The following is a 14,339-nucleotide window of genomic DNA, read 5'->3' on the forward strand; positions in this document are numbered from 1 at the left end:
ACATCTAAATAAATTCCACTTGAGAGGTATAGGCGTATGTTTTCTCCTGAAAGTGAACTACATATAATCTACTAATAAGATATCAAATTCTGCTTCAAAACACTCTTCAGTACACTCTTAACTCGGTACCCTTTATTGTAACTTTTACCAATGTGTAACCTTTATGTAGACGTAGATTTCCAAATATCGTAGAGGTTACACGTCCGATACCTCTATTTAGAGGTTAAACACGACTTGTAACGTGACACTGGAGGAGCAATAAAGGTTACTTCAGAGTTCAACGGAAATCCAATCGTCGTAACTTATAAATGTACCCTTTATATGAATGTTGTAACTTCTAAACGAATTCCGCGTTTGAATTTCCTTCGTTTGTTTCTCTTGTTTCTTTGCAAGGTAACCTGTATAAAAGGTACTGCTCAAAAGTCACTGTGTTCTCGTTCAAGCCGCACATTCAATCATTCAGTACGAGAGTTTCGGATCAGTGTGCGTTACGTTATTGTGTGTCTGCGTCTGTACGAACTGCGGATCGTGTTCAGAATTGTGAAGAAAGAACTAGGTTGAAGTGGCGGAACTTTATCAGGGTATTTCTACGTTATGTTCACTACAAAGTTTACGTGGTTACGTTTTTGCTGGACAGTCTAGGAACACTAGTCACGGCACAGTCTGTCTCTTCAACACGGGTCAACGGTTCAACACAGTGTGTACGTGTGTGTGTGTTACGTCCGTTATTTGCTGAATCCTTTGTGATCCTTGTATTTTACTTCTTCGTGTGCTTCTGATTAACCATAGCCGCGTCGCTGATGTGTCATTCTGACATGTCAGAAAGGAATAGAAATGTTTTCGGCGTACTGGAGAGGGAGTTGCAACAACGTGAGGACTGTAAAGAGTATACCTTCTTGAAACTTAATATCGTTCACCACAGCTGAAGTGTTGGTATTGTGACGTACTCGTGCTCTTGCCTCAGCTGTAGTTCCAAGTTTGCCAATTAAATGATGCATACGCTCCAGTTGCAATTATTTCTTTGTTTCATTTGTTGTGCATGTAAATCTGTACATGTAGTGACCACTCCCTTTTCTCCACTGGATGCCTTTAGACGAATTAGGTAGATTATAGCTATATGTTGCGAATGACAGCTTGCGTTCTGCACTGATGAGAGCTCATTTTGAGCACCATTTGTTCTCTAGCATCTGTGAAGACGCTCATGCAGTCATGCGTCAGTCATGCCTAGCGAAACTGTAACTTTTACGTCGGTGTGGCGGTTAGGAGGCAATAACCTCTATTTATAGGTGATCTGTGTAACGTTTATAGATGGTATTGCCCATAGGTTACAAGGTAACTTCTGAAATAGAGGATAAAAATTTTGAAATTTTTACCCTTTATTAGAAGGTACCAGGTTTAGAGTGTAGAAGTGTTTTTCCCCCCTGCCATTTTCAACTCTTTTTTTTTTTTTTTTTTTTTTTCTAAGAAAGAATTCGAAAGGTACGAGATTCGCGGATTCGCAGAACCTTCCTTGGATTCGGATCCAAAAAATTCAGGATTCGTACCACCTCTAGTTTTTCCTTAGTCGTTCGATGTCATTTATTGTTGGCCGTTTGGAGGCTTACGTGTTGTTGCCTTTGCCCTTAAACGTAGCCTGCCTCGGCTCATTCCCGTTGTTTACTTGCATCCACGCGTTGTCGCCCTGCCACGGTTTGAATGAGTGAGAAATATGTAGCAGTGAATGGGAGTAGCGTGATTGGTTCCCCCCGTACTGCTTTCCTGGTGTAGTGGTATAGCATATCTGACCGAAAATCAGAAGACCCATGCTCAAGTTCTGACGTCAGCACCTTTTTCCTGAGTTGTTTGAAGCTGATTCCTGGACGTTTGAACGGCTTACCTGTTGTGTTTGTCGTTAAATGGTAGCCTGCCTCGGCTAATACCCTTTGTTTATGTACTATTGTATGCTGCTTGCCCATTCTTCTTAGAGCCTTTTACTCCAGTTGTTGCTTGGTTTATGGGGATGCTCTCTATACACCTACGGGGAACCTTTCCCTTATGTGGGAGCACCGCACAAATAAATAAATAAACGAATAAATAATAATCGCTGTCCTATTTCTGAAGAGCTAGACATCCTGCGGCAATGCTTTTCTCGAGTGTCTGCTGCTGGCGGCTCTTCTCAGACGCGCGGTTGAGGACTTCAACGTGTCACTGTTTCATATGCCCGGCGTACAGTCCCTCAACCATGGCCCTCCACCATCGCAGGCCACTCGTCAGTCCGTCGTTCCCCTTGCTCAAATCGCGTACCAGGTTGCAAGAGCTCATCAAGTATAGCTGCAGATAGAGGGAGACATCCCTGAGATGCTTTATACACTTGCACTTGGGGCCCGTTCGATCTGGGGCGATGTACGCAGGTGATAGTGACTGTGTCTGTTCTCAGTTTGTGATGTCTGTGTCTTTCCCTTGGCCCAGGATGGAACACCACGTGCGGGCCCTTTGTGCTCGTCAAGGGCCCGCAGTCCCGGGTTGGCTGGCATGATGATGGTGTGCTGAGCCTTGTGGTTACAAGGCACCCATGCAGCACATTAGTGTTGGCTACTCACACTAATCTGATATGGCTGTACTGTTATAAACTTAGTATGTAATATATAGAATGCAAATATGGGCCTACCTCCTCTACACGTATATATGGTATTTTAGCCCTTACACAATTTTTACAACAAAAAAAAGCTATTTAGTTAGTTATTTTGACCGTGCCTATCAACGGAAAAGTAAATGAAATCAGCTTAGATGCCGTTTTTGCACTTGAGTTCTACGCCCAGGCGGACACCCTCTCGAAGAAAGTGTAAAACTAAAAGATGACTAATTACCGAAAATCAATTAACTAACTTTTTAATTAGAGGATTTCGGGCAAAAGCGAGATATCAGATTGAGAGACTATCCTAGTTTCAAACATTTCAGGTTTAACAAATCCTAAAAACACGCACGTGCGTTAAAATATTCATCCCCGAATTTTGATATTCAAATGAACCGAAGCCACGTTGACCGAGAACGCGGGAAGTACAGCGCACATTTCACGTCAGAGGGCCACGTGATTTCGAGCGATGGAGATGATTGGAGTAGGTGCCGCTCAGCTGGCCAGATAAATCGCTTTCCGTTCCAGATAAGCCTCCGTCGGCGAGGGTAATGCGCTCCTCAGGCGCGCTTTTTCGGTTCCCGCTCATTGCATACTGGAATTCAGCTATGGATATTTCGCGGCACGCGCTCTTTTCTCGATTTTTAAAATATAGAGTGGATTTCGACGAGGATTGTTTCCCGCTTTGTTAGCAAGCTTTTGTCCGACATCCCCGAATTAAATAGTTAATTAATGAATTTCAGGTAATTAGACATCATGTAGTTAGATATACTCTCTTCCAGAGGATGTCCGCCTGGCGTATAACTCAAACGCAAAACAAACAAAAAACTGCTGCTCTTATAGCTTTTTTTATAAAAAAAATCTGTAAAGGCTAAAAAACACCCCGTAGGTACCCTATATACTTCATGGCAATGCGCACGAGAAAGTCCTAGGCTTTGTCCCATTCTCAACCTTCAATATTCAATAAACAATCGACGAATGTGAAATAGTGGTCTAAAACGATCAGGAAGATGGGCTCACCCTTTTCGTGACTCACGTAATTTGTCAACAAAATAATTTAGAAAAACAGGCGTTGAAAACGTATCTTTTTATTTAACGAGGTACATGCCTACAGGGTACAAAAGAGTAAAGAAAAGGCACCATCATACACAGTCCATAAGAGTATAGCCAGCAAATGACTACTCAGAGTAGAAAAAAAAACATATATTGCAGAGAGAGATCTGCAGCAAACTCATCTAAGCAACTGCTGCTGTTCAGCACAACATCGATCACACCTATTCATTCGTCAGCCGAGCTTATAGCGACAATTTTCTCTCAGCTGCGTCACATTTTCGTAATGGTCGTCCGAAAGGATAGCTCTCCTTTCCCACACATTGAGCTCACCAAAGGAAACGCGAAATTGATAGAATACCCAGGGAGTACGATGGCCTCGCGAAAGCTGTAATATTGGCGGCTTTTGAGTTGGCAGATGAGCAAGCTTCTGCAATAGCTGACAGATCTGTCTTTGTTTTAGCGACGTTCGTTGTTTGTTTCACGACAGGGTAGCATCGCCATCGTGTATTTGCTGTTATTGATGTTCACGACATAGTCGGCAAGATTAGCAAAGTAAAAGAAAGCTAGGAACATTCGCCACCCATTACAAGGGATACATATGCCCGACACACACCGGGACTAGAAAGAAATACAAGAAAAACGCACTGTCAGAATCGGCTCAAACGGTTGTTCACTTCTGTTGCTCATATTCGACTAGTCGTTAGCCCAGACTGGTTCAGGAAAGGTGCAGTGACCAGCTCGAGCGGCTCAGTGGTTAGCGCGCTGGTCATGTCACGTCGAGACTGGGATGTACCCGGGCTCAAATCCCGGCTCTAGCTCTGGGTTTTTTTCCTGAGTTTACCTCACACGCTGTCAGACATATGTCGGCACAGTTCCCTTGGAAGTCGGCCCAGCACGCACATTCCCCCTTGAGCGTTAGTGGTTACGTTGCCCACCTCTATGACGCCGACAACGGCGAAGTTCTTTCGGCACTACCACCACCACTAGAAGTTTAACTGCTTGTGTTTCATTACGGGGGATTATCCCAGGACCTAATCACTGAGTCAGAGAAGAATCCATGTGCGAAACACCAGTCAGGATGATGATCACGATGATTGAACGAATGAGACAAAATATGGAGTTGAAAAAAACATGCTACTCCAGATCTAGTAGAGGGGGGGAAGGGCGAATGTCTAAAAAGACGAGAGCTCCGCTATATGCTCTTCAACGGCAGTCAGGAGTATTAATTTATTCATTTATCGGTCACTGATGTCAAAAGTAAAAAGGAGCGTTTATAGCAAGACCTACGATCATGAATGTTGTTGGCTTCTTATCCGACTGGCTCCCAGCTGCTTGACAGCCTTTCTTTATTGTATTTTTACTGTTTCATGTTTTTTGTTGTTGTTGTTGTTGTTGTTGTTTTTTTTTAGTTCTGCAAGTTCTGCATCTGCATTGTTTTCACCTGAAATAATTATGTATTGTTTCTACACTCCCCTTGGGGCAGTCCGAGTATAATTTTACTTCACTCGCATAAACAATAGATGTGTGTGTGTGTGTGTGTGTGAAGAAACAACAAAAAAGTGGTACCGATAAGAATAGTTACGGATGCATGCCGTTCGACGGCCCTGGCTGGAGCTGATCAGAATATTGGCTATAGGGAAGTCCACAAAGTAGTTTTGGTTTAAAAATTACGAAAGGACAACGGTAAACACAGGCAAAAAGAGATTAAATATAACGTTGTATTACGTACTGGCCTCACATAACGTGACAACAAAGCAATAGAAAATGACGTTTCGATGCCTATATGGCTGTCATCGTCACATAAGGAACGGGGATCTGTCCGAGTTCCGAGTCCTATAATTTAAATGCTTTTAAGACGACGAATAAAGAACGGCAGACCCTGAAGACCTTTCTCTCCATATTTTTTTGCGCCAACATCAACATCAACAAAGACTTGCACTGAGATATTTTTTTTTCTTTTCTTTTTTTTCCAGTAGATTATACTAGGGAAGGGGCGAGCCTCGTGAAAAACTTATTCTTATTATTATTAAACTATTGGAGGGCGACCAGCGGCATGGCCGAGACGGTAAAAGCGCCTGTTCCTTGGCGCTAGCGAAGGTGGTGCTGAAGACTGGGAGGTGGCCGGTTCGAATCCTACCACCGGCTGTGCTCTCTGAGGTTTCGGAAGAGTAGAAGTGGGGGGTAGTAGGTACATATAGTCTCACAAAACAGTCGTCGTCCTTTGACTGCTTGTTTTGTGAGTCTGAGGTTTTCGCTGGGTTTTCCGGTAGACTTTTCAAGTGAACGTCGGTACAGTTCCCCCTGAAGTCAGCCCAGGAGGGATGCTATCTCACTGTTTCCTGCTCACATCTCTCCATCGGTCCACGCGTGTGTACGCCGCTCATAGCCACAGTTGCTTCGCGGCGCTAACACGAAATTAAAAATAAAAAAACAGGAGGGCGAACCTCATAATGGCTAAGCGAAAAGCATTCGTGAATAGATATTCCACTAAGCGGTCCTGCTGGTTTTCATAAAACACCGGACCTTTCTCTTCATCTTGCGCGCTCGCATGCAATGTAACAGAGTTTGGAGATTTAAAAAGAAAAACAAAAAAGGACACATTCTGTAGAGTGCACGACGGAACTGTTTCTGGCAGAAAACCCTTCAGAAGAAGACGAAGTTTCAAATTTTCAGCCGAAAATTCAGTTCGAATTTCTGAAAATGTTCGTGCCACCCTATACGGAGCCGTCCCAGATGTAACGAGGTAGACATAATCTTCCTAAATTCCTTCGCATCAGAATTTTCTGCGAAACTCGAGGCGTATATTCGTTTCAGACGTTTTGCAATTGCTTGAACACACGTTTACGTACGGGTCGTAGTTCTGCACATTAGTAGTTAGTCCATAGTTCAGTTCAGGAGACCGGTTTCTCCTTCGCTATGTGACTTTGATCTCTCTTGTTACCACAGAGGCTAGGAAAGTTCGTCTTCTAGGTTCGTCAACCACATCCCTTCATTATATCGTTCCACGTCTACAGAATGCCCCCAACAGACCACTCGACAAACGCAAAGCTTACCACTTCGATCAAGAAAATCCCACCTCCCGCAATAATTCCAGAGGACCGGGACTTTGAAGATATTTCGAACCACGCTCGGCTAAACAGGGATTAAAAAGTTTGGAACCCTCTCTGGAAGTTAAGAACTTAGTGGTGTACAACAGAGTGCAACAGCCCGAGGACTTTCCAAAAATCCTCGATAATCTTCGATGAGTGTAAATATCGAGAACAAAATTGGCGCCAGGTTTCATAAGGCAGTTAGGGTGCCACACGACAAGTGGTCAAGCAGAAACGGTTTCTTTTTTTTTTTTTTGCAACTAGGAATCCCAAGAAAAGGATCAAGAGAAGAACATTAATAATTCCATGCAGTTAGCAATTTTATGTTCAGAAATAACGAGAAATTGTCCCTTCCTACGCACTAACTGTTAACCCGCATTTCTTATATCTTTTCCAAAAAAAACGGCAACACACCGATAAGTGACTCGAAGATAAATGTATGTACGTAGGCTTTCGCAAATGTAAAGCACACGCGTACTGGTCTGCCAAACATTCACCAAGAGGATCGAAAGAATTGAGAGGATTTTTGTTGTGTCGTCCTTCTTCCCTTCTCGTCTCGAGTTCCGCCTCTCTCATTCACCAAGAGGCCCTCTTATTTGACCTTATACCTTGAGCAATGAGGAGGCGTAAATCACGTGACATTTAGAAAACCGACACTGAAATTTAATAAGCGATGCAACAAAAACAATAAAGTGACATAAATGATGTTTAGGGTCGACTCCGCCCGTACACCAAGTAGGGTTAACTGCATAGACTACAAATGCATCTGCTCGCAAAACGCAGCTGTGTATGGACACGCCGGTGAACTTTATTTATTATCACGCCAGCAACACGCAGAGGAAGAGACAAATTGAAAGTGGAATGATCGTACTATCAAACCCATGTTCAATACTCCTGCGAGCCTGAGAAGGTCTTCACATCGCTACACGTAATAACAAAGAGTATACTACCTCATCATCGCCGCCCCCATGTCGATGCGCAACCGATGCAGATTCCTGTGACAATCAATCAATTACACACCCGAAAAGGAAACCCAGGTTTGAAAGGACGGACACTTGCATAGTCCAGAGGAGCGTTTGACTGAGAAGGATCTAAACCAAACCATAAAGCAGGCATCAGCGTATGCTGACGTCACCCTGTTTTCCAAATGGAATTTAGTCGGGAGGACTCAGTCAGTCACGTGACCACTTTACCTCTGCATGTTTTGCGGTTGCAGGAATAACAGCGCGCAATAGCGTGAATATAACTAGAGGCGTGTGCGGGTGCAGTTCGTACACGCGCGACACGCTGGTCTGCCGGTGGAAATATAGCGTTTTGAAATCCGCGCCGCTGCAACCGTGCGCCCCTGCAGTGCGCGTGAATTACTGCACTGTATCCGCAAATTGGCATTATTTGTTTCTACCGAGCCCCGCTGTCAAAATGTGTCATCAGTGGTAGCCAAGGTCATGCTGAAGACTGGGAGGTGCTGGGTTCGAATCCTACCACCGGCTGTGCTGTTTGAGGTTTTCCCTGTTTTTTTTTTTTCCAAGACTTTCCAGACGAATCTCGGCACAGTTCCCCCGAAGTCGACCCAGGACGCATATTAATCCCCCTGTCCCCCACTCCTTCCTGCTGTCCTCTTTCCATCTGTCCACATCTGCATGGCGCTCATATAGTCACACCTGCTTCGCGGCGCTAACACGGAGTTAACAAACAGTGTGTCATCACTTGAATTGCTCAGTTTGTATGCTGCAAAGTAAAAAGGTTCGTAACATATTTTCGTCATATGTTTTTATTTTTTAGTTATTGTTTTTGTTATTTTTTATTTTTTGGTTAGCACAAATGCAACGACCGCGACTGTGCGGTATACTCAATATCCGCGCAACAACAACTTTATTTTGGCTTTGGAGAGTGGGGAGGTTCATCGCCACAGGCGATACTCTACCCCATTGCTGGTTGGAACGGGGGGAATAAAATAACGAGCCCCGTCACAATAACGATCGAAGTCCGATTGTGTTCAGAAATGTCAGAAGAGCTTTGAGCGCAGAGCGTTGCTGGGCTGGATTAGGCCAGGGACCAAGCAATTTCGATAGGGAGAAGGGGCGAGATACTAAATAGTGAGTTTTAAAAGTATCCGCGCAGATGCTGGTACACCTATTTCAAATAACGCGTTCGCGGATCTCACATGCGAGTGTACCGCGCGGATGCCAATGCTGTCAATGTTGCCGCGCTCACCTCTAAATCGGACATCGTTCACAACATGTACCCCGGACGGTATTGTAACAGGTTTTTTGTACCAAGTATGGGACGGGTTTCAATCACATTTACTTCGTCCTTTTTTGGCTAACGGGCTGTTATGGAACAAAAGGAGGAATCCGCTCGCCTATACATACACACTGTCGCCTACATAAAAGGTTTCCCGGAACAAGATGAAGGTACACGTCTGATAATTACAAAGGGCTGCGGATGGAGCCGGCAGGCGCGTGACATTTCCGCAAATAAATGTGTGTATGAGATTCGCGTTCAGCTCCTTCCAAGGTTAGTGGCATCATATAGCAATTCGCAAAAGGAAGTTACATTCAGGGATCTTCCAGGCAAGCCTCCACACACCCCTATCCTTTCCCCCAAATAACTTACAACCCCCCCCCTCCAAAAAAAAAAAAAGATAATAATAACCTGCCAAAATGGCAACAAAAAAAAGCACGAAAAGCCAGCAGATACCCCAAACGGGCGTTTGGGATGACAATTCTACGCAAATCTGATTACATGTATATACGTATTACAATTCGCACGACATTAGCATGACAATGTTATGGCTGCATAAACAAGCGGCAAGTGACAGCAATTCAAGCGTGTACAAGATACTCACGAAAGGTATTTAAGTTAAGCTAGTGAGTACCATGCAAAAAAGTAACTGAGTAGAAAACTAAGTACTCAGCCTCGAAAAGTATTTGAGTGGAGTACTAAATACTCACAAAAGTAACCCGTTACTTTCAAGATAATATGTGAAATTTGCAAAGACAAAGCGAAGACAAAAAAAAAAAAAAAGATGTCGTTCGAATACTCTCACTTTCCCGCGCTCCCCAAATTTCCCAGAGGAAGAGGAGGAGCCACATGACAAACGAAGCGAACAAGCGTCCTTCAACTATACACCTATTGTTTTAAGCAACTGTTCGTTTCAGGTGTTAACATATAGAGCTGTCCTTGCTCAATACTCCATGAAACACCGTCGTCTTTCCTATGGCTATGACAGACCCCGAGCGTTCATCAACATGCCCATCAGGCCAACAACATTGTACGGCGTATCCACTAAACCTAAGGGCCACGTTTGCAGGCTACGCCGCAGAATGACAGAGGTACCCCGGAATAACTCTCAGATGAAATGTATGCATATGTAAGGGACATTGCGCCCAACCAAACCGGGCGAATTAATCTTAATTAAGTTGATCTTTTTCTCGACCTTCCTGTCTCCCGAAAAAAAGAAAAAAAGTGCGCGAGTATCTTAGGAGTAATTTCGGAAATCAGTACAATAAGTTACCGCCAAAAAGCATTTTAGTTCGCTAAGATACTAAATAGTGAGTTTTAAAAGTATTTGTGAGATACCAAGTTACTCCCACCTGTTCCCCACTACTTCCTGCTGTCCTCTCTCCATCTGTCTACATCTGTACGCCTCTCATAGCCAGAGTTGCTTCGCGGTGCTAACACGGTGCAAAAAAAAAAGGTATTTAAGACAGAGTAACTTGAGTTTAAGTTCCCTACAAGTCTGCAAAAACTCCACAGCTATACTCGAAAGAGAAATTAAATGCCTCGATGCCATCACAAAATTACTGCGTGAAAGACACTCTCTATCGGAAACTTACGTGCCTCGCAAATCACGCGCTCGACGAAGGCTGCTCAATAGGAACGCGTTATCGCACAAAGTTAGGTAAATATTTCTTTGTGTCGAAAGTTCTTAATTATGGCGTAATTATGCGAAAAAGCAGATGGATTTGTTTGTTCGTTGGCTGAGGATATTTGCTCCATCAAAGGCGAAGGCAAATGGCAGTTGCACCTTGTAGAAGTGCGTATATCTTGCGTTTTCAAGGAGAAGGGACATTGTACGCCAGTCTCCCATATCCCCAGGCAAATTGGAAACTCTCCGACTATGTGTGCAAGTAAGGAACTGACAAACGTAGCACTCAAAATGGAACTAAACACGGCGACGTGGTTGCACTACAACACTGCCTTTGGCACATCAAACCAATACTTAGCTCTTTTTGTGCATAATTATTATTATAGTGAGCATAATAATAATAATGATAATATATTTAGTTTGCTCAGGTGGCCATCATTAACAACCGTTAGGTGTGGGAAATGGTTCACCCCTGAAGAACGGTCAACACAAATATTACGAGCAACAGACGCATAAAGGGGATAGCATTATGAGCAGAATACATTAAGGACATGGCACCGGATGGATAAGGAAACATGTAAAACATAATAAGGATAATAACAATGGACGTCTGCTCCGCGAAAGGAGATTTACCATAACACCTACCAGCTTCCCGATATTAAAGTTAGAGCATTCGAGAAGCACACCCCTATAGCGTTCAATTTCTAGCATGTTTTACGTTCCAGGATAACCAAAACTATAGTTGTATTAGCCTGTGGCTCGTCCAGATAACGATAACAAAGTGAGGGGTAGTCACATGCTCAGCAGATACTAAAGGAACGTGGCTGTGCACGTAGCATATCATTTATCAATATACCGTTGGGTCATCTCACCGTCTACGCTGACGTTATCATTTAATCTTTTTGGCTCTCTTACACTATAGAGAGACTGTGGCGTAACCTTATTAACCTTTCAGAGATTCTATCTGCCGCTATCAGCAATAATTCGTAGCGTTACAGTGGTCGGTCTGTGGATTGATTTTGCCTTCGGCCTGGTTCGAACCCGCAACCTTGGGATCGGTAGGCAGACACGCCACCAATTGATCCACTGAGGCCGATGGCCGCTATCAATTAAATGTATTGATAACCAGTGTACTGCGATTCGGTCAGCTAAATGCTCTGATGTTTACATGTTTACCAGTGGTGTTTATCGGGCTGGTGTATCTCTACGAAAGAGATTAGGTGCACGAGATGTAACTCGATGACACCACTATAGTTTTAGCTCGTGAATACTATTTTGGCAGGACTTATTTTGAATTTGAACTACGTATATCCATGCATAGTCCAATACCGTTTCCCGAGGTGTTTCTGCTTTTTCAACTTCACCGCTTTTGTTCTCTTTCGTTTCTTTTTCTCAGACGGAGTTTCTTAATGGATGTCACCGCAGAGAAAAAATATAATGCAGCGGCGAAAATGTCTTGAAAAGAACGGTCAGGGGCCAACGGATTGTCAGACGTACAGACGGCATCGTATACGAGCGACCCTTTTCACGTCGGGGCGACGAACTTCAACGGATATCAGTGAGACACCGAGAAGACCAGACTAAGCAACACGTTGTGAATCGCATACAAGCGTCACAAAAAATAATCAACGAATAAGGGTTGGTAGTAAATGTGGAGAGACGGGAATTGGCGACGAGACTGTCTTGTTGAACATGGAAGCTCTGCCTCGTACACTCTTAGAAATGAACTTCACCGCATAACACTCTCCTAGCCAACCATCATCTCGAATGATATCGTTATCTGCCCTGATTTGCTGAAAACGGGAGGCGTACGCCATTTTTGTGACAATTATGAACAGCATAAGTGTCACAAAAACGGCGTACGCCTACCGTTTTGGACAAATCAGGGCACACAGCGATATCATTCGAGTAGTTGGTTGGCTAGGAGCGTGCTATGCGGTGAAGTTCAGTTTTAAGAGTGTAGGAACCAAAGCAGTACCTTTCTCAATATGTAAGTATGAGTACAGAAGAAATACATGCCATCCTTGCTTTGATACAACTGGTACCTAGACGGGATACTCTACGGGATACGGGATGAGTCTAACATGAGTCTCCATCACCATGACGTCACCATGACGTCGTCTTACTTCCATTTAGAGCACTTATTTACGGCTGATGGACAGCTTGTTACAGCTCGAAAGCAACATGCTGCGTGCGTCGGGCTTGGACAATGAACATTTGTACACGGGCGCGTGTGAAGTCTCAGGTACGGGAAGTGTAAATATTTATTACGGGTGACTTCACACTAATTACCAAGCATTTCACACTTCACGGTTCTTGTATGCAGAACCAGTTCCTGGTGTTGTTGAATCTACCGCTGAAACTTAGCGCCGCAGCGGCCGAGTGCAGGCAACGTATTCATGAAAATATATATTACTCGCCTTATCGAGGTATTCAAGGGCTCGGAGGTCAAGAGTGGTAAGCACATGATGGTGAATCACCAATCGCGCATGAATGTTCTCTAGCACATGTATAACATACAATGATTATCAGTCGTCGAAAACCAGCTCTTTGCGTTTTCGAACAGCGATACGACATGTTACGACATACTCCACGCTACCCTGCCGCATGCACGTGCTTCGGATAGAGACGTACTTACTAATAGCTCAAATGTCACGTATATCAAGAACAAAAACGAAGGGAGGGCACACAGCATCACATAAAAACCTTCCGTGAATCAGCAATTCTTCAAGTTGTAAAGGAAACCGTCACGTTTTGCACACAGTTTCTAACATTGTTTACAGGGAGGGCATTAAAGTCTGGAGTATGGAGCTCAGTTACAAAAAAAAGCAAAAAAGAACATGAAAAAAGACCTGAATAGGAGGCTTCGATCAAGAGGTATCAGCGCAGGCGTGAACTAAATTAGGCAAACGTTCGCAGTCTCCATAGCACCCGCATCCGTGTAGGCATCGCCAAATGGCGTTTGCCTCCCAGTTAGTACACGGGCGGTCAGCATGAAGAAAACGTCGCGACGTTACGACAACATTATCGAAACACTACCCGGTCGCTGCTTTCACTGCAGCATCGATTTGTAAAGAGCGCGACATATGTATCCTAGCCGCGGGGTGGAGGGGGCGGATCACTTGACTTTGCCGCTCAAACCAGGATCGGTATACACGAAAACAAAAATCTGAGTCCGACTATAATTCGGTAAGAGCAGTATTCGATCTCGAGACGCAGTAAAAAGCACACAGCACTGCACAAATATCCATCGCGCGCTGTATGCACTATCTGATCGTGGTGATGTATCCGTGTTTGCCTAATTCCAGCAGAAACCAGTGTTCCATCTGCATTTTTCGTGTGCTTGTACAACTTAGTATACATGTTTGCAGTAATTCTACATCGCTTGATGTAAAATACTTGCAGGGAGAGAAAAAATCAACACCACCTACCTTGCAAGCGGGCCAGTCTTCTTTGCGCGCTGGCTGAGAATCCGTTCCACCACTGCTAAGTTCCCGCTACGAGCAGCCTCAAGAAGCTCTTGCTCCTTCCCCATTTTCCCCAGATGTTTGAATTTGCGCTTCGAAGTCCTTACATTGCGAGTATTCTTCAAGATTGTTGCACGAAGTTGTACCTCATTACCACAAAAATACGGAGAGCCCAGACGAGAAGATGGCTTCCGTCTGCGCTTCAAAGCGCAGTATCGTATTTTCTACAGTTTATAAAATAAAAGTGA

General features: G+C 44.1%; 1 protein-coding gene across 3 annotated transcripts in view; it reads right to left on the reverse strand.

Moving 5' to 3' along the window:
* The window catches only part of LOC135394239 (ankyrin repeat and SAM domain-containing protein 1A-like), a 123,081-nt gene extending 108,786 nt beyond the window's left edge, over positions 1-14,295 (reverse strand). For 2 of the 3 annotated variants that reach the window (XM_064624881.1, XM_064624880.1), the window contains exon 1: positions 14,056-14,295. In XM_064624881.1, coding sequence (XP_064480951.1) covers positions 14,056-14,159 — 104 coding nt within the window. In that variant the 5' untranslated portion in view covers positions 14,160-14,295. Of the gene's footprint in view, positions 1-7,703; positions 7,804-14,055 lie in introns of those variants that run through there. The other variant, XM_064624882.1, reaches the window with a different exon arrangement.
* Positions 14,296-14,339: the final 44 nt, after the last annotated feature.

The sequence above is a fragment of the Ornithodoros turicata genome, chromosome 5 (genome assembly GCF_037126465.1).
Source record: "Ornithodoros turicata isolate Travis chromosome 5, ASM3712646v1, whole genome shotgun sequence".
Lineage (NCBI taxonomy): Eukaryota > Metazoa > Arthropoda > Arachnida > Ixodida > Argasidae > Ornithodoros > Ornithodoros turicata.